This window comes from Mauremys reevesii, linkage group 4 (assembly GCF_016161935.1).
Source record: "Mauremys reevesii isolate NIE-2019 linkage group 4, ASM1616193v1, whole genome shotgun sequence".
Taxonomy (NCBI): Eukaryota; Metazoa; Chordata; order Testudines; family Geoemydidae; genus Mauremys; species Mauremys reevesii.
The window spans coordinates 144491944-144511170 of NC_052626.1; the positions used below are offsets into that span (position 1 = coordinate 144491944).

General features: G+C 53.5%; 2 protein-coding genes across 10 annotated transcripts; both read right to left on the reverse strand.

Annotated features, from left to right (window-relative positions):
- Window positions 1–3555: 3555 nt before the first annotated feature.
- LOC120403168 (zinc finger protein 629-like) lies at window positions 3556–6165 on the reverse strand. Its single transcript, XM_039533990.1, has 2 exons — window positions 5817–6165; window positions 3556–5207 (listed from the first exon to the last, which is right to left on the reverse strand). Exons 1-2 carry the CDS (start codon window positions 5884–5886, stop codon window positions 3889–3891), a joined length of 1389 nt encoding a protein of 462 aa, XP_039389924.1. The 5' UTR covers window positions 5887–6165; the 3' UTR covers window positions 3556–3888.
- A 4868-nt stretch (window positions 6166–11033) lies between these two features.
- LOC120403145 (zinc finger protein 436-like) lies at window positions 11034–18791 on the reverse strand. Of its 9 annotated transcripts, none has more exons than XM_039533927.1 (8): window positions 18672–18791; window positions 17682–17725; window positions 17332–17419; window positions 16735–16876; window positions 16447–16538; window positions 16070–16196; window positions 15731–15844; window positions 11034–15354 (listed from the first exon to the last, which is right to left on the reverse strand). In XM_039533927.1, exons 4-8 carry the CDS (start codon window positions 16832–16834, stop codon window positions 13736–13738), a joined length of 2052 nt encoding a protein of 683 aa, XP_039389861.1. In that variant the 5' UTR covers window positions 16835–16876; window positions 17332–17419; window positions 17682–17725; window positions 18672–18791; the 3' UTR covers window positions 11034–13735. The 9 variants fall into 9 exon arrangements, with proteins under 9 accessions (XP_039389861.1, XP_039389858.1, XP_039389859.1 ...); XM_039533924.1 differs by having other exon boundaries at window positions 17682–17811; window positions 18672–18784; XM_039533925.1 differs by lacking the exon at window positions 17332–17419 and having other exon boundaries at window positions 18672–18785.
- Window positions 18792–19227: the final 436 nt, after the last annotated feature.

Genomic DNA, 19227 nt, shown 5'->3' on the forward strand with positions numbered 1-19227 from the left:
AAGAATTTCCTGATACAGGGAAGGAAAGCTGAGCTTCCTTTTGTAGAAGTAGCAAAGAATCCTGTGGCACCTTATAGACTAACAGACGTTTTGCAGCATGAGCTTTCGTGGGTGAATACCCACTTCGTCGGATGCAAGCACTTCCGAAGAAGTGGGTATTCACCCACGAAAGCTCATGCTGCAAAACGTCTGTTAGTCTATAAGGTGCCACAGGATTCTTTGCTACTTCTACAGAACCAGACTAACACGGCTACCCCTCTGATACTTCCTTTTGTAATGGACACAGTCCTGCGGGTGAACAGAGCCCCAGCACAGTGAGGGAACCAAATGATTCCCCTGCCAGATAGCTCCAGCATCAGGGAGGTGAGGACTAGAATCACAAAGAGGATTTAGTAGAATCCACAGCCCTGAGCTGGGGAGAAATAGGCACCTAAAAAAAGGTTCTCCGAAGCCAACAAGCTGAGCAGGAGCCACCTAAGTTAGCCAGCAAGAAATGGTGAGGGGCCAGATGCACAAAAGTACTTAGGTGCCGAACTCCAATGGACCTGAAACTTAGGTGCCAGGCTGATGGGCCAGAGGTAGGCATCTCCCTCCGCTTGGGATTCTCAGCTGTGAACCCTCTCCTGGAGTTAGGTGCCTCAGCCAGGTGAGCCTTGTCTCATGAAAACCCAAAGAGAACCATCACCCCATGATAGCCACCAGCCCAGCACTCACCTGGGATGTTGGAGTCCCCTGTTCAAGCCCCTGCTCCCATAACTATTTAAACCAAGATGAAAAGCTTCAGCAGGAGGGATTCCCGCACTAGAATACCCTATAATCCAACAACTAGGGGACTCCCCTGGGAAGATGTGGATTATGGTCATTGCAGCAGATCGGGGAGAGTGGGGATTCAAACCTAGGTCTCCTACATCCCACGGGAGTGCTCTAACCAGTGGGCTGCTAACGAGCAATCATTCCTAAACTGTTCCTCCCAGGTGTCCTTTGTGCAGGCTAGGTGTGCTTTGAGCATCCAAAGCCCTACATCTCTTTGTAAATCCACCTCCAGAGGACCCCAACTTTGTGGAATTTCATGGGAGCAGGGCCCTTGCTTTGACACCCAGGCAACAACTGCTCTGTCCTCTGGCAGGGTTGAACCCATCTCTGGTGCCTGAGCGAAAGGACCTCAATACCCAGTCCAGACACTAGAGGGAAGTAAAGAGCCATTTTGGGGTCACGTGGGTTTCTCTCTCAGGCACACACTAAATTCCCATTGTGCTGGGGCTGATCTTTAACCCACATGGGTAAACCCCAGAAAGGGGCAGTTCACCAATTTCCAAGTGAGGCAAATCCCTTGGCTACAAACTCCATGGAAACCCCCAGGCCAGGCTGTTTCTTTGACACATCCGGGGCTGTTATAACTAGGGGCCTACCAAATTCACAGTCCATTTTTGTACATTTCACGGTCACAGCATTTTAAAAAGCTTGTAATGTCCCGGTTTCAGATATTTAAATCATAAATTTCACGGTGTTGTAACAAAACATGAATGCGCATTTAAAGACAGCAAGCTATAAACGTGCAAAGCCCTTAAGACTCAACGTTTCTCAAACTGGGGGTCCCAGTCCAAAAGGGAGTCGCAAGGCTATTGTGGGAGGTCATGGTATTCCCACCCTTACTTCTGCGCTGCCTTCAGAGCTGGGTGGCCGGAGAGCAGCAGCTGCTGGCCGGGTGCCCAGCTCTGAAGGCAGCGCTGCCACCAGCAGCAGCACAGAAGGGTGGCAATACTGTGACCCCTCCACAATAGCCTTAAACCCTCCTTTTGGGTAGGGAACCCCAGTTTGAGAAACAGTGTACTTCTGAATATTGTTACCCTATAATATAGGATACTTTTATAGTATAGGGTAAAAGTTCACATAAGACCAGATTTCGTGGGGGAGCCCAGATTTCACCATCCGTGACACGTTTTTCATGGCCATGAATTTAGGTAGGGCCCTAGCCCCAGCAATGGGGATTCCAGGGCCAGAGCTGGGTGAATGCAGAGTGTTGGGATTGGGGAGGTGGGAAGGGGGCCCCCCACGGGGTGACACTGATCACCTAGGCAGGAACTAGAGAGTTATACAAATTACTAGGAAATTAGGAGAAAGAGTCTGGAAAGTGCATTGGATACAAAAAGCCTTCACGGCCGGTCTCTTGAAATGCTGCAATAGGGCTAATAAAATACCAGTGATTACAATGCTTTCCACTCACTTAGTTAGTGTTCTCAAAGGCACCTGCAAACAGCCATCACATAAGCTCTCCAACCCGCCCCATTAGTTTAGACCTACAGACCCAAGAGGGGTTTCCCTTCACATCACCAAAATGCAGCCATCTCTGGGGTAGTATTTTGCAAAAAACAATAACAGAAAACAGCAATGGTTTGGGACAGGAAGTGGAGAATCTCATATGTCACTGAAACTGCAGGGGGGTTAGGGAAGGCTGATGTCCTGACACTGGGAATTCAGGATCTCAGTTTGATGTCTCACCTGAAAAACAGCAGCTCCATGTCTCCTGGCAGGACTCTGAGGTCAGCACTGACTGGAGGAGGAAACATCCCCCACGGAGCCCCTGCAGTGCTCCCTGCAGCACAGCACCCCAGCACAGCACTGGGGACAGCTCGGATGACATGGGGAGGGCACCCCCTACTCAAGCCAGGGGTCCAAGAGGCTGGGCTATTTCAGCCGTGAAGCCAGACGTCAGACAGGTTGGGGGTATCGGCAGCAGGACTTGAACATAAGACCTCTGGATCTTAAGGCACAAGACCCCACTCTCTGAGCTCAATGCCTCAGCTCCACCAGTCTAAATTAGCAGTTACCACCCAAGAAAGAGATCTTGGAATCATTGTGGATAGTTCTCTGAAAACATCCACTCAGTGTGTAGCTGCAGTCAGAAAAGTGAACAGAATAATTAAGAAAGGGATAGATAACAGGACAGAAAATATCATGTTGCCTCTATATAAATCCATGGTGCGCCCACATCTTGAATACTGTGTGCAGATGTGGTCGCCCCATCTCAAAAAAGATGTATTGGAATTGGAAAAGGTTCAGAAAAGGGCAACAAACATTATTAGGGGTATGGAACGGCTGCCATATGAGGAGAGATTGATAAGACTGGGACTTTTCAGCTTGAAAAAGAGACGGTTAAGGGGAGATATGATTGAGGTCTATAAAATCATGACTGGCGTAGAGAAAGTAGATAAGGAAGTGTTGTTTACTACTTCTCATAACACAAGAACTAGGAGTCACCAAATGAAATTAATAGGCAGCAGGTTTAAAACCAACAAAAGGAACTATTTCTTCACATAACACACGGCCAATCTGTGGAACTCCTTGCCAGAGGACGTTGTGAAGGCCAAGACCCTAATAGGGTTCAAAAAAGAACTAGATAAATTCATGGTCCATCAGTGGCTATTAGCCAGGATGGGCCGGGATGGTGTCCCTAGCCTGTTTGCCAGAAGCTGGGAATGAGCAACAGGGGATGGATCACTTGATGGTTACCTGTTCTGTTCATTCGCTCCCGGGCACCTGGCATTGGCCACTGTCAGTAGACAGGATACTGGGCTAGATGGACCTTTGGTCTGACCCAATATGGCCATTCTTATGTTCCCCCCAGACACATTTCGCCCTTCCCATCCCCCCAGACATGTACTGCCCTTCCTGTTTCCCCCAGACACGTATGGGCCTTCCTGTCCCCTGGCACCCATTCCCCCCAGACATGTACTCCCCTCCCCTTCCACCCTGGAGCTTGAACCAAGCAGCCTCGAGCCGTCACAGTGATCCTCCTACTACCAATCCCCTCAGCGTCCACTGCAGCTTCCACTTTTCCCTTCATTGCCCGGCCAGGCACATATTCCCTTCCCGGTGCCCTGGTCCCAATCACCCCAGCCCGGCGCTCTCCTTGCTTCCTGCCTCATCACCCTCCTCCTCCTCCTCCTCCCCCTGGCTCTGTCCGAGCTGGGCCGCACCCCAGTCCCCCAGCGGGATCGCTCCGGTCAGCTCCTGGCCCAGGTGAGTTCTCTGGTGCTGGGCCATGGCCGCCTTCTGCCCGAAGCCCTTCCCGCAGTGGCTGCAGTGGTAGGGCCGCTCCCCGGTGTGGGTGCTCTGGTGCTGGAGCAGGGCAGAGCTGCGGCTGAAGGCCTTGCCGCAGTCAGCGCAGGCGTAGGGCTTGAGGCCGGTGTGGGTGCGCCGGTGGATGTTGTAGGTGGAGGAGACGCTGAAGCTCTTGCCGCACTGGGGGCAGCGGTAGGGCCGCTCGCCGGTGTGGGTGCGCCGGTGCTGCAGCAGCGCCGAGCTGACGCCGAAGGCCTTGCCGCAGTCGCCGCAGACGTAGGGGCGCTCGCCCCGGTGGGTGCGCTGGTGCTGCAGCAGGTTGGAGCTCTGGTTGAAGCCCTTGCCGCACTGGGGGCAGCGGTAGGGGCGCTCGCCCATGTGGGTGCGCTGGTGCCGGATGAGGTGGGAGCTCTCCACAAAGCGCTTGCCGCACTCGGCGCAGCCGTAGGGCTTCTCGCCGGTGTGGGTGCGCCGGTGCCGCAGCAGGTCGGCGCTGAGCCGGAAGGCCTTGCCGCAGTCCGGGCAGCCGAAGGGGCGCTCGCCGGTGTGGAAGCGCTGGTGCTGGGTCACCTTGGAGCTCTGGGCGAAACGCTTGCCGCACTGCGGGCAGGGGAAGGGCTTTTCCCCCGTGTGCACCCGCCGGTGCTGCGCCAGGTCCGAGCTGTGCCCGAAGCTGCGCCCGCACTCTCCGCAGGTGTAGGGGCGCTCGCCGGTGTGCGTGCGCTGGTGGATGATGAGGTTGGAGCTCTGCGAGAAGGCCTTGCCGCACTCGGTGCACTTGTAGGGGCGCTCGCCGGTGTGGGAGCGCCGGTGCTGGGCCAGGTGCGAGTCCTGCCGGTAGCTCTTGCCGCACTCGGGGCAGGTGTAGGGCTTTTCCCCCGTGTGCGTGCGGCGGTGGCGGGCCAGGTGCGAGCTGTTCCCGAAGCTCTTCCCGCAGTCAGGGCAGATGGTGGATTTCTGCCCCTTGAGGGGTTTGGGAAGCAGCTCGGGGTCCTCTGCCCCTTCGGGTGTCTCCCCCGTGGGGTCTCCCTGCTGCTGTCCCACCCAACCGGTGTCGCCCCACGCAGGGCTCTGGGACCTCCCGCGAGACTCCGTTCCCACAGGCCCTTCCTGCTGGGGATTCTCCTCCTCTGTCCCGGCACCTGCTGGAAGAGAGAGTCAGTCCAGACAGGGCTGTGCCGGGGATGGCAAAGGGCTTTGCTACCAAGAAATCAACATTTGTACCAATCTCAGCCCCCCAGACCCTGCTCTGGCCTGCCCAGTGCTGCAGCAGCTCTCATCAAGAGATGGGACAGACCAGGGCCCCCTCGTGCCAGGCGCTGCACAGACCCTGACTGAGATCTGGGGGCCCCCATTACACTGGGCAGACCCCAGCTAAATCAGGGCCCCCTCGTGCAGGGTACTGCACCCCCCCCACCGAGAAACAGTCCCTGGCCTCACAGTCTAAGGAGGACAGGGAGGCCCAGGGGGGAAGCGGCTCCCCAAGGCCCTGCAGCAGAGGCCAGAGGCGGAGCTGGGGAATAGAACCCAGGAGTCCTGGCGCCCAGCCCAGCTGCGGAGAGCAGCAGCGATCGCTCCCCTGCGGCCTCTTCCAAGGATCCCGGGTCTGCATCAAGCTGGAAAACCCCCTGAGCCCCCCCCGGCTCGGACACCAGTGGAAAAGCCCGGGCGGGCAGCAGGACGCCCAGCTCGGGGGGCGGGTGTAACGCAGCCTCTGGCCTCCCCCTTTCCCCCCGGAGCCGCTGGTTCCTCACCCGTGCGGGCGCCACCGGGGAGCTCCGTTCCCTGGAGATCCGGGCCCCGCGGCTCTGCCCCCGGCTCCATGCGGGTGGGGGGAACAGCTGCTGTTTCCTACACACAAAGCTGGGGGGGGTTAATCCCCAGACCCGCCCCCCGCCCCTGCTGCCCCGGAGCTGGCTGGGGGGGGGTCTCTCTAGCCCCCCATTTGGCTCCGATCCCGGCCCCCCTCCCGGCCCTGCGGCCGCTTCCTCCGGGCAGCGATCTCCGGCCTCCGCGGCTGCTTCTCTCCCTGCCCCGGGCCGCCCCCGGGTGCCGGGCGCGCTGGCTCCGCGCTCGGCCCCCGCCGCCGCTTTCCGAGGCGGCAGCTGGGAACAGGAAGGTCCCTGCGTTATCCAGACCCCTTCGCCGCACTTCCGAGGCCTGGCGAGGAGCCGGTGGCCTTAGGAGGAGGGGGAGAGATTTTCCCAGGGAAGAGGGGGGGAGGGCGAGGGCTCACCCTGGGGTGGAGGTGGGGGATGATCATGGGGGCCCTGTCCCGGGAGGCAGGTGAACCCCAACACTGCAGAGATCCCAGGCCAAGAGCCTCCTGGATTTCTTCAACGTCTGCCAGAGCAGAGCCTTTTATACGCCTTGCAAACCCTCCATAGGCACTGGCTGAACCAGCACTGAGATGCAGCCACCTCTGGGGTGGAGGCTGGGTATACAGGGATCCCTCACCGGGTGCTGAAATGCAGTGGCCTCTGGGGTGGGGGCTGGGTATACAGGGATCCCTCACCGGGTGCTGACGGTGGCCTCTGGGGTGAGCTGCAGAGGCTGTTTACCCAGCAATTCCTTTGCAGCAGCCAGCTCTGGGGTGGAGCACGGCTCTTCTCAGCCCCCCCCCCCCTGCTTGGTTCCAAAGGGTGTAAACTCTGAGGCTGGGTCCATGTTCTGCACACAACTAATGTCCCTTTAGTATCAGTTTAGCAAAGCTGGCTGGGTTTATTGTCTGGGACGGGGGTGGCCAATCTGTGGCTCCGGAGCCACATGCGGCTCTTCAGAAGTTAATATGCAGCTCCTGGTACAGGCACTGACTCCGGGGCTGGAGTAGGGTGACCAGACAGCAAGTGTAAAAAAATGGGATGGGGGTAATAGGAGCCTATATAAGAAAAAGACCCAAAAATCAGAACTGTCCCTATAAAATCAGGACATCTGGTCACCCTAGGCTGGAGCTACAGGCGCTGACTTTCCAATGTGCCGGGGGTGGGGGGGTGCTCACTGCTCAACCCCTGGCCCTGCCACAGGCCCTGCCCCCTCCCGAGCCTGCTGTGCCCTCACTCCTCCTCCTCCCCCCTGGAGCTCCTGCACGCCACAAATTCAGGAGGTGCCAGGACGGAGGGGGAGGCGCCAATTAGCTGGGCTGCCAGTGGGCGGGAGGTGCTGGGAGCTCATGGGGGGCTGCTGATGTATTACTGTGGCTCACTGGCAATGTACATAGGTAAATTCTGGCTCCTTCTCAGGCTCAGGTTGGCCACCCCTGGCCTGGGAGATTCCTGCATACGCAACTCTGCCATTCATCTGTTGTGAGACCTTGGGCAAATCATTCCTCCCTTTGTGGGCGTTTCCCTCCCGCCCTTTGTCTATCTTACGTTAATGTCTTTAGGGCCTCGATTATCCCTTATTCTGTGTGTGCGCCGCACCTGGCACAATGGAACCTTGATCTCACGGGAGGCCTCTAGGCACTACTGGTAAGATTAACTATAAGAAGAGTAATTAGTCTTCCCGCTAGTCTCCCAATCTTGAAACGAAGCATTTTCCAAATGAAAAAACAAACACATTTTATTTCTTGGGTGACTTTGCAAACAACAGACACAACCGGCCTCTCGTCCAAAGTCATTATGGCAGAGCATAGGGCCATTTGCATCCCTGATTGGAGTCTCCGAAGATACTAACGCCATTGGCCATTCAGATGTCTTGCTGATCTCGTGGATCTGCGGTGGGGCTAGGAGGGGAAAGGATACAGCTCCCCGATCACACAAGGAGACAGAGAATCATGAGCAAAACAGAGTTCAACAGCTGCTCTCAGACAGGGCCAGGCCTGCATCACAGGGGGGAGGGTGTGTTACTTACAGGCCTGTTCCAACACCTATTGGAATTAGTGGAAAGGTTCTCACTGGCCCAGATCCCCAGCTGGTGTAAATGGGCTGTAGCTCTACTGGAATCAACAGGGCAATGCCAGTTGACACCAGCTCACTGATTGTGATGGGAATTGGAGCAGGCCCTGAATCTCAGAAATCAACCAACAGGCTTGAGTCTCTTTGGAGTCTGCACTTGGAAGCTAAGCGCTACACTGGGCCTTTCTTACCCGAGCATTCAGCTTTTATTGTAGCCCGTGTGATTACAATACAGAACCTGCCTCTCATGCCCCTGAGCCTAAATCACAGTTTCAAAAGTGGATGAGGCACTTAGGAGCCTTTCAATGAGACGTAGGTGCCTAATTCGCTTTTGAAACGGGACGTAAGACGTCTACACTACGGCGTCTTGGCCAGTATAGCTATACCAGCAGCTCCCCCTAGTGGAAAAACAGTGTAAGCGGGTGGATGGTGTAGCTATTCTTCTGACCGAACATGCCAACAGAAACCCTCTTCTAGCAGTATAGTTGTGTCTACACCAGGGGTTCTGCTGGCACAACCATGTCAGGTGAGCCATACACAGATTTTTTCACACTCCCAGATGGCACAGCTAGACCAACAAAACTTTGTAGTGTACACCAGGCCATAGGCTCCTAAGTCACTTAGCTGCTTTTAAAAATGTTACGCTTAGTCTCTGTCATAAAATGGAAGTAACAGTCCTCACTTTCCCTGTCTTGTCTATTTAGGCTGTGAGCTCTTTGGGGCAGGGACCGACTTATCACGCGTTCGTGCAGTGCACATTGAGGACACTGGATTTCAGTCAGGGTATGTGCAGGGCCTGGTACAAAGGAGGCCTCCATCTCGGAAAGGGTCTGTGCAGCACCTGGGAACCCTAATCTGAGTCAGGCTCTGTGCAATGCATGTTTCAATGGGGACTCTGATCTCAGCTGGGGCGTCCAGGTGCTACTGTAATAATACAGTGTCTTTAACATGAGTCATGCCTAATGTATAGGACCCTACCAAATTCACAGTCCCTTTCAGTCAATTTTATGGACATAGTATCAGAGGGGTAGCCGTGTTAGTCTGGTTCTGTAGAAGCAGCAGAGAATCCTATAGCACCTTATAGACTAAACAGACGTTTTGCAGCATGAGCTTTCGTGGGTGAAGTTGCATCCGAAGAAGTGGGTATTCACCCACGAAAGCTCATGCTGCAAAACGTCTGTTAGTCTATAAGGTGCCACAGGATTCTTTGCTGCTTTTATGGACATAGGATTTTAAACTTAATACATTTCACGCTTTCAGATATTTACATCTGAAATTTCATGGTATTGTAACTTTGGGGGGTCCCAACCCAAAAGAGGCATTTATAGGGTCTCTCTCTCTCTCTCTCCTATGTGGGTTTTCTGGTGCTGAATCAGGGTTGAGCTGCGGCTGAAGCTCTTCCCGCACTGGGGGCAACATAGAGCCTCTCCGACATGTGGATCCTCAAGTGTTTCATGAGGTCCGAGTTCTGGTTGAAGCCTTTCCTGCAGTCAGGGCATTTGTAGGGCTGCTCCCCAGTGTGGATGCACTGGCGCCGGATCAGGTTGGAGCTCTGTCTGAAGCTCTGTCCACACTCGGAGCAGAAGTAGGATCTGTAACCCAGATGGGTCTTCTGGTGGGTGAGCAGGTTGGAGCTCTCACCGAAGTGCTTCCTGCACTGGGGACACTTGTAGGGCCTCTGTCCTGTGTGGATCTTTTGGTGTCTCAGAGTCGAGTTCTGGCTGAGCCTTTTCCCGCACTGGGAGCGGCAATGGGGTTTGACCCTTGTGTGGGTCCTCTGGTGGCTGATCAGCTTGGAGTTCCAGCAGAATCTTTTCCTACACTCCTTGCACCTGTAGGGCCGCTCACCTGTGTGGACCTGCTGATGGCTGAGCAGGTGCAAGCTCTTCCCACACAGGTGGCAGCTGTACTGCCATGAGTTTGGAGCTGTGGCTGAAGCTCCTTCCACACACGCCACCCTGGTAGGGTCTCTCTCCTGTGTGGAGCACGAGGTGGAGAATCAGTGTCAAGCTCTGGCTGTAGCTCTTCCTGCACAGGTTGCATCTGTAGGGTTGCTCACCTGTGTGGAGCCTCTGGTGGGTGACGAGAGACGAGCTCTGGATGAAGTCCCACCCACAGTCGGGGCATTTGCAGGGGTGTTCCCAGCGTGGGTGCGCTGGTGTTGGATGAGGTGGGAGGTCTGGCTGAAGCCCCTTCCGCCATCAAGGCATTGATGGGGTTTCTCTTCCGGGTGGATCCTCCGGTGTCAGATAAGAGACGAGCTCATGCTGGAGCCCATTCCACAATCGGGACATGTGTGGGGTTTCTCTCCTGCTTCAGGGCTCTGTGGCCAAGTACATCTTCACAGCCACCTTCACAGGTAGAAGTCAGTGTCTTCCCTACAATGCCACTAGTGCCCTTTCTTCTCCCAGGTCTGCTCCATCCAGCAGGACAGACACCCCTTAACTCCCCGAGTCCTGATTTCCTGCCATTCAAGGGGTTGACGGCTTCCATTTCCCCCACCCCCACCACCAGAGACTTTTCCTATGGGAATCTCCCTAGAGCAGGGAAGAAATCTGTTCTTCCATTAGAACCAGTCTGCTCAGTAAATCCACCCACAGTGACCTCATCTCAGCTGTTTTCTTTATCTGAAATTAGTGGTTTCTTTGGAAAACCCTTAGGGTGCAAGGGGTTGAGGTGGAGCAGGAGATATGGGAGCACCAGCAGATTCCCCTGAAGAACACCACCCTGTCTTTCTCTGATCAGGCTAGGGCTCACCGTCCATTGCGGAGGTGAAGACCAGATGGGAGCTGCTGGATTGACCTTGATGGGCCATGTCCTTGTGTGGATGAAGGACCTACATCTCAGGGGTGGCCAGCAGCAGATGCAACATGTGTGTCCAGGAATGGGCTAAATAACCTACACTGATAGGTAAATAAAATCATGGCCACATGTAGACATCACAGGAATTGGTGGGGATTGAACCAGGGTCCTTCAGCACAAGCCCCTCTCACTCACTGTCAACAAATTCAGCTCCGCCCACTAGACCAGGGAGTTAGGGTGCAGAAGGGAGCTCAGGATTGGGGCAGGAGGTTGGGGTGTGGAGCGCTTACCTGGGGAAGTTCCCATTTGGTGCAAGGGGTGCAGGTGGGAATGTGGCAGAAGTGGTGCAGGAGCTCCCATTTGGTGCTCAGGGTGGGGATGTCGGGGGTGCAGGAGTCAGGGAGGGCAGGGGACTGGAGGTGTGAGAGGTGGGTGTAAGAGGTGAGGCCAGCTAACAATAATTTACAAAAGGGGGAGAGGGATAGAAGAGGGAAATAAATCTGCAGGGGAGAGTGAGGCAATTTATACAGATCCGGATTGGGGAAGGGCGTGTTTCAGTGAGAAAGAAGGATTCAGCAAATCGCTGTGCAGAGAACTGCAATTCCCTGTTCGTGTCTCACAGGGTAACTGTTAAGCAAAAGCAACCAGTATAGACTGTCTATATCAGACAGACGCTCACTATCATAAGATTCAGTCCCAGTCCAAGGGAAATATAAATTATGCATCAAGTAAATGTTTCACCTCCATAGCTCTTCCTAGCAGATGGGGGTGTTGGTTTCATTGTGGATCTGGGTAATCACATACCACTGGCACTGGTAATTCCAGGTGCAGTTTTATAGACCCCGACTTCTTATATACTCGGTGGAGGAAGCAGAAATCTTCAAGGAAAAAGCAGCCTCAAAAATTGTTTCCAGTAAAACAGACCAAGCAAAGATCATCTTCCTTCTCTCTTAAATACAGACATTGGGGGTGGAGCAGAATAAGGACCAGTCTATGCCCTGAAGTGTAAAAGAAAGGATCGGTCTCCAGGTGCTGACCAGAAGAGAGTCCCTCGCAGAGAATCCATAAATTTCTTAGCTTCTGTTGCTGTGCCAAAACCGCGGCATTATCCTTCAGTCTCAATCTGAAACGTGGCCGGAAATGAAATGTAGCGTGGCATCGGCCTTGTATGTTCATTTCCATGGCCGTATGGAACTGTCTGGCGCCACATTTTAAAAACTTCATCGTTAAAAAATGAGGAAATGTTGTGGCCTCACATCTGCTGGGGGCTTCGGGGCTAAGAAACGGTGCTCCCTCTCAATTTCAAAATCAGTTCCCGAAGGGAGTTTTAAAAAATTCAGGGTCAGCCTTATTTAGGAATTCAATAGACTTACTTTTCTCAAAGCCCTCCAGAAAGGCAACCAAAATTATATCTTGTTCTGCCCTCCTGATAGTCCACTCTCTCCTGTAGGGCTCTAATTCTCTGCAGCTGCTGATTTGAGGAGGCGTTACTGGCTGTTACAGAGTCCTCCAGTGTAGACACATGGGCCTCAACTTGCCCTGCTCTCCTTCGTAGGCTTGTTTGAGGAGCTGCAGTGGTCTTTTTCACATCAGCAATAACTCTCTGAAGAACAATGTCAGCAGATAATTCTTCCGAGATCTACTGAAGCCACCTGCAAGGTTTGTTCGGGATTCTATCTGGAGCTTCTTCCTACATCTCCATATGACATGAGCTCTCCGATAGCGTTTGCTTTTTGCAGGCCTGCTTCGTTACTGGAGAAGAGGAGAGGTCCAAACTCTTATCCAGGGATCCCTTAGCAGATGGTGCATTGATATAAATCTAAATTAACTACATTCGTAGTAGGATTGCTGTTATTTTGAACAGATTCTGCGGGGTATAGCGAGGCGCAAGGAGCTTGGAATTCAGGCCGCCTACCTCCCCTGTTGGCTCCCCCTGGAATCCTGTTGTTGTTATTAACCATATATTTTACGAAAGTGAGTTTATTTTTAGCCAATAGTGCTACTAGCCAGCGAGGGTACGTCTACTCTACACTGCGAGGGGCAGCCAGCAGCAGCAAGTCTCAGAGTTTGGGTCAACAGACTTGACCTTGAATTACTGTGCTAAAAAGAGCTGTGTAGACATTGCAGCTCAGGTTGGGACCCTAGGTTGATTAGCCAGGTCTCACAGCTACTTTTAGCACCATAGCGTGAGCTCCGCAAGCCCAAGTGCGTCCACCCGGGCGCTGAGACTCACTGAGCCCAAGCTCCAGCCCGCGCTGAAACATCTCACGGCTATTGTTAACGCTTAGAGCGAGCCCAAGTCCGCCGACCTGGGCTCTGAGACTTACTGCTCCTTGCTGTGTAGACAGACCCAAAGTGGCATGGTTGGCTGCTGTGGGGGTGGAGCGTGACTGACTTAAATCTGCTCAGCTGTCACCTTTAATCTTCCCTCATTAAGGGTGCCTGCATGGGGAATTTTACAGGCCATACACAACTGTAATTATACATCTCTCACTCCCCAGGTGGACGCACAACATTTCAGAACAAAAGTGTCCCCATAGGAAGTTGTACCAGTATAACCATAGCGGCATAATTATACTGGCAGAACTCCTCATATAGACAAGCTCTAAAAGACACACACACACTCCACTCCTCCAACATCCCAGGTTTTAAATGACCCATATCTCCATTACCAGGCGCTCTTGGCTCCTGCCACTGTGCCCTTATGATCAGTCCTCCACAAAATTCAACTCCATTAATTTGAAATTCCCACTAATCCCCCCCGCCCCCGACCCCTGCCAAAGGATCTGTTCCTACCTTCACCAGCTCCTTTCCCCTCCTGAATCTTGTATCTGCCATCATAAATAAGCCAATACTTCCCACCCATCCTTCTCATCTTCTACTTAAGTGTCCCTCTCCAAGCAAAGAAAGTACCACCCCACTGTTTTATATCACACGTGGCGTCCCTGTTGCACTGCTAGAGCTAATGTAATCTGAAGTTACACTTGCTGTATTGGTTTCTTTTTCACATGGAGGTTTACCAAGGGTATAACAAGCTTTTGTGTTTGATTGATGCTTTCCTCACATTCAGTACATTTGTGAGGTCTCTCTCCTTGGTGCGCTGACTGTTGCTGGGTAGGGGTGAACTTCTGATAGAAGCTTTTCCCACATTCAGTGCATTTGTGAGGTCGCGCTTCATGATGCATTAACTGATGCTGGGAAAGGGAGAACTTCTGACGAAAGCTTTTCTCACAGTGAGGACATTTATAGGGCCGCTCCCCAGTATGGGTCCTCAGGTGCTTAGTCAGAGTTGATTTCTGCCTGAAGCCTTGCCCGCATTCAGTGCATTTATGAGGTTTTTCCCCCGTGTGGGTTCTACGGTGACTGGAAAAGTCCCCTTTCAGCCTGAAGCTTTTGTCACAGTCAGGACACTGATAGGGTTTCTCTCCTGTGTGGATTCTCTTATGCAGAACAAGGTACGAGCTCTCTCTGAAGCTTCTCCCACAGTCAGCGCAGCTATAGGGTTTCTCCTCTTTGTGCGTCCGTAGGTGTTTACTGAGTGTTGACTTCCGTCCAAAGCTACTCCCACAGTCAGCACACACATAAGGTTTCTCTCCCGTGTGGCTTTTTTGATGCCTTCGGAGGTGAGAGTTCTGGCGGTAGCTTTTCCCACACTCAGCACAGCTGTAACGTTTCTCATGCGGGTGGGTTTTCTGATGCAGGTCAAGGGCTGAGCTGCTGCTAAAGTCTCTCTTACTTTTACTCTGTGTGTTCAGTTGTGCTCCCACCTTGGTTCCCTGGTAGGCGATGGTGCGGTTCAATTTCTTAGAACTTCCTTCGCATACAGCAGATTCACAGTCTTTTCCCACTGCCGGGTAAGCTCGCCGCTGTCCTCTCCTTCCCCGACTCTTACCAGCATCTGCCCGTTCACATCTCTGAGATGCCTCCTGAGGCTCTGCTCCCACTGGCTTTTTCTGCTGGGGATGCTCATCCTTGTTCTCTCTCACAATCCCACTGTTAAACCCTCTATGCATCTCTTCCTTGTGGATTCTCTGATGCTCAATAAGTCTCTTTCTCAGGATAAATTGCTGGCCGCACACTGGACACTTATGGGGTCTCTCCGACTTGTGGACTGAGTAACGATGAAGAACGAGGCTTGTCTTGTGTCTGAAGCTTTTCCTGCATTCATTACATTTATAGGGTCTCTCCCCTGTGTGACTTCTCAGATGTCTCTGAAGGCACTGTTGTTGAGAAAAGCTTTGGCCACATTCATTACACTTGTAAGCACCCTTTCCTGCACAAGTTTGCTGACAATGCTTAACGAGGAGCGAGCATTTACTGAAACTTTCCCCAGGTTCAGCACCTGTGTTTGGGCTCTCCCCTGTGCAGGCTGTCTGGTGGGTGCTGGTCTCTTTGGATTTCTCTAAACTTCTTTTGCTATGAGGGGATTTACTCCTGCCTGGAGGGTCTTCCCAGAGCCTCTCTGTCCTGCCCTGACACTCACTGGCATCTCCCCACTCAGGGCAACAGTGTCTCCTGGAGAACATCCTTTGTGGTTCTGCTCCTGTAGATACTTTCTGAACTGTTCCCTCCTTCACACTCACCGTCCCAGCACCTGGTGGGAGAAAGAGAGAATCCAGGTTTGATTCATTGCCTGATTGGGTGCAGAGGGGGCAGCAAAGGGATTTGTCTCTGATCAGAAAACCTGATGGACAGGAAGCAAATTTCCCCAATATTCCCCTAGAGGGGTGAGGAGGGGCCAGTTCTGACTCAAAGTCCCATCTGAACCTTAAGAAAAAGGCTGGGGGAGGAAAAGGCTTCAGGGTCAGGCAGGACAAGTGGGTGCCAGGAGTGACTCCTGCCCTGAGGATAGGACACAATAGAGAGTGAGATGACATAAGACACAACAGGAGCAGCCCTTAGTGGGTTTGCTGATATCCCAGCTTTTCCCTCAGGCCCAGATGGTTTCCTGACTGGTGTCCCTCATTCCTCACCTGTGCTAGTGCCTCTTGCATTCTCCCTTTCCTCAGAGCGCTGGAGATCTGGGAACCACGGCTCTTCCCCTCGCTCCATCTGGGACAGCGCATCTGGTTTAGCGATCGGAAATCCTGCTCATTGGAAAGAGGTACATGCATCACAACGGGTCAAGTATTTCTCCATCACTTAACTACAAAGAGCAGCAAAGAAAATCTTGGAATGAAGGGGAAAGACACAATCCATATAGGCTTCAGTATCCCCTTCTGGCAAGCAGATTGTCTGGTGGGAAATGGGCTGTGTTCTTTATAGGAGATTTAGGCCATGTCTACACTATGGGGACTATAGCAACTGCTCACCCAATGAGATGAGAGTCTCGTAAGTCTCCTGCATGACATCTCTGTAGAGCTCCTTCTGCTTTTCATCCAAAAGAGCCCATTCATCTTCAGAGAAGGACACGGCCACCTCCTCAAACGTCACTGGCATCTGAAATGACATGGGTCCCCCACTCAGCACCTGCCTGCTCTGGCCACAATCTCACCACTCAGACACAAGCTGAGCAGCAAAGGGCAAAGCCATCACTGTCAATGCAGCATTATGGGGGGGAGGAACCCCCTTTCCTAACCTCCTCCACACAGCAAGAGATGCCAGACTCAGCCTGCCCACAGATATCCCCATCCCTCCAGAACTCAGCCCCAACGCAGGCCACTGAAGCAAGCACCGTTTCACAACTCACCATAAAGCCAAACCTATAGAGCGAGGCCACTATATCCTGGTCTCCTTCATTCTCCTTATCATAAGGAACAAACAAATAAGGCGCAGGAAGATCTAAAGAATGATAAAGATACCGTTAGAGGGACCCACACAGACACATACGCTCCTGGACCTCACCCAGCCTCCGCATGCCAATAGACAGCCAAATGCAGTTCCAATGATTTCATACAGGCTGCCTTAGGGACTCCCCTCCCTGCTGTACTATCCATGCTCCCCAACACCACATGCATCTCCACACACAACTTATTACCTAGTTGCCGTGAATACTGCAGCTTCTCTCTAAGGTCACAGCTCAGTTGTGGTCCTGGGTGGTGGAACCTCTGAGACCTTGAGCTGGATGGGGGCTCCATCCTCTCAGAAATCCCTTCTCTTCCGATCACACAAACTGAGACCTGGGAAACATATAAGTTGTTAGCTCTGTGTGAGGGACAAAGGTAGCATCTGAGGGGCAGTGACAAGTGGCTCTCAGATTCTCTACTAAACAGAGTTATTGAAAGCCGATGAGCCCAAATCCCCATGTCTGGAGCCGGCTGCCTGTCACTGCAGGGTTGAAGTTCGAGCCCCACCACCCCTAGGAATGTGGGGAACTCACACCAGCTGCCTGCTCCTCTGGCATTTCTGGCTCCAGAAGGGGGCAGGATCCAACCCCTGGGGAGGCTTGGGGTGGAGTCACTGCTTCACCTCCCCCCCTCAACCCAATCACTGCCCAGAAGACTGTCGTCCCAAGAAAAGATCCTGGTGGCCCCATCTGAGAAACACTCATGTGGCTAGGGTCATTTGAGGAGCTGGGGCAGCCATGCTGGCAGAAAACCTCCTTCTGTTGGCGTACGCAGTGTCTCCAACTCACAGGCTCTGGTGGCAAAGCTACACTGGCCAATGCTCGGTGGTGGAGACAATCGCCGTGTTTCAGTTATCAGGGCAGTTGTCCTATTTCCCTGGTCAGCAGCAGAAATAAAAATTAATGGTGTGAGGTTAATGTTCCTTATGGCCTAAATGGATCGACTTCTTCCTTCCTTTTCTCATGTTATTGCTGGATATTGTTATACGGGCTTTTTAAAAAAGCGTAACTTCAGTTTAGGAGACCTGAATCTGAGCTTTTCATTTCTCATGCTGTGATGGTTTTAGTTTATAACGATTGCACTGAACATCAGACATTGCACCTGTCATACTATTTGGGTTGGGGGTGAGATTTCTTACCAATATAGTGATCTCATTGTTGTGGAAATTCCTGTCTGTTCCAGCTGAGGAATAAGGAGAGATGGACACAGCTAGACAAGCAAGGAGCCCTGGGAGGGGCGATTCGTTTATTTCAACTGCAGTTGGGTTCCTGCTTACAAGTCAGCAAGAACAAGGAAAAAACTTACTCCAAAGTGCAGTTGACTATAATAATCTATCGCTCTATGATTGGCCAAAATTTGCTATCGTTACCAGAAATCGTTAGCAAGCTATATCCATCTCCCCCCCCCCAATCCCTCATTGTTCACTTACTTGCCCCGTTGTGTTATTTTGCAAACCAAGCAGTTAGTTAGCTATAGGGTGCAGGGACGGGAAGTTCCATTGTCTGTGGGTTTGGAGTTTGGCTACATTTCCTCTCGAAGGAACTTCCTGAGTTAAAACTATCCATAGCTGACACTGCATGTTCCCCTTCTTCTTTCTCCTATGTACAGGAGACAAACTTGCCCCCCTGTTATAGCAGCTAAGTAGAATAATCTATTTCCTCATCATAGGGATACAGTAATCCTATACAAGCACCTTTGTAACAAAATAATTATATCCACATGTGGGGCTGGCGGGGGAGGGGGGGGGGCGGCGCTGTTCGCTTTAAATACACCGGTATTGTTAAAGCAGGACACCTCGTGTGTGCGCACTGGGCCTTTGGAAATGACCAAGGCTATTTTAAAAGTCTTGTTTCTCCGGGCAGTTGCTGGCTGGGCTGCAGGGGCCGCTGCTGGGCTCTGGCTGCACAGAGCTCCCCTCTTTGCACCCCAGAAACCGGCTGGGTGGGGAGCACCCTGGAAGGCTCAGCCAGACACACACAGACCCAACCTCCCTCCCCGGGAGCTCGCTGGGCTGGGCGAACCCCCCCACCCCACACCCACCGGGCTCTGATCTCTGGTCGCGGGCACCACTCGATCCGCTGCCGGGGCAGGTTCCCTCCCCCCCGCTCCGCCCCCGGCCCGGACTCACCGCCCCGCCGGGGCCGGACGCGATCTCCGGGGCTCGTCCCAGCACCGGCCCGGGAGTCCCGCCTGCAACCAGACCCGGCCCGGGCGCCGGGAGTTTCCCAACGAGCCGCTGAGCGCAGGAAGTTCCGCCCCTATTAACTTCCTCCCTCCAGCCCCAGGCACCGGCACCGGCACCGGGGGAGGGGGGGGATTGGGGGCGGGGCTTATTCAGGGGCCGCAGGTTTGTATCATTGTCGGAACGGGTCCAAGTCCCGCCCCCACCGCCCCGCACATTGGTGCATAGAACAAAATGACTGGGGAGGGGCTAAGGGGTTTGCGGTGGGGGAGGGGCTGGGGGAGGGGGTCAGGGTGTGGGGGGTGCGAGGGCTCTGGATGGGGCTGAGGAATTTGGGGTGTGGGAGGGGCTGGGGCAGAGGGTTGGGGCGTGGGGGGAAGAGGGCTGGGGATTAGGGGTGTGGGAGGGGCTCAGGGCTAAGGCAGAGGATAGGGGTGAGGGCTGCAGGGTGGGGCTGGGGATGAGGGGTTCTGGGTGCAAGAGGGGAGCTCAGGGCTGGGGC

Bases quoted from the DNA above. Each gene is read 5' to 3' on its own strand.
- LOC120403145 (XM_039533919.1), bottom strand. From the start codon at position 17,247: ATGAGTGTTTCTCAGATGGGGCCACCAGGATCTTTTCTTGGGACGACA. The intron at 16,197-16,446 runs GTGAGTTGTGAA...ATGTCATTTCAG, and splicing joins TCTATAGGTTTGGCTTTATG to ATGCCAGTGACGTTTGAGGA. The intron at 15,845-16,069 runs GTGAGCAGTTGC...TCCAATGAGCAG, and splicing joins CGAGACTCTCATCTCATTGG to GATTTCCGATCGCTAAACCA.
- LOC120403168 (XM_039533990.1), bottom strand. From the start codon at position 5,886: ATGGAGCCGGGGGCAGAGCCGCGGGGCCCGGATCTCCAGGGAACGGAG. The intron at 5,208-5,816 runs GTGAGGAACCAG...TCTCTCTTCCAG, and splicing joins CCCCGGTGGCGCCCGCACGG to CAGGTGCCGGGACAGAGGAG.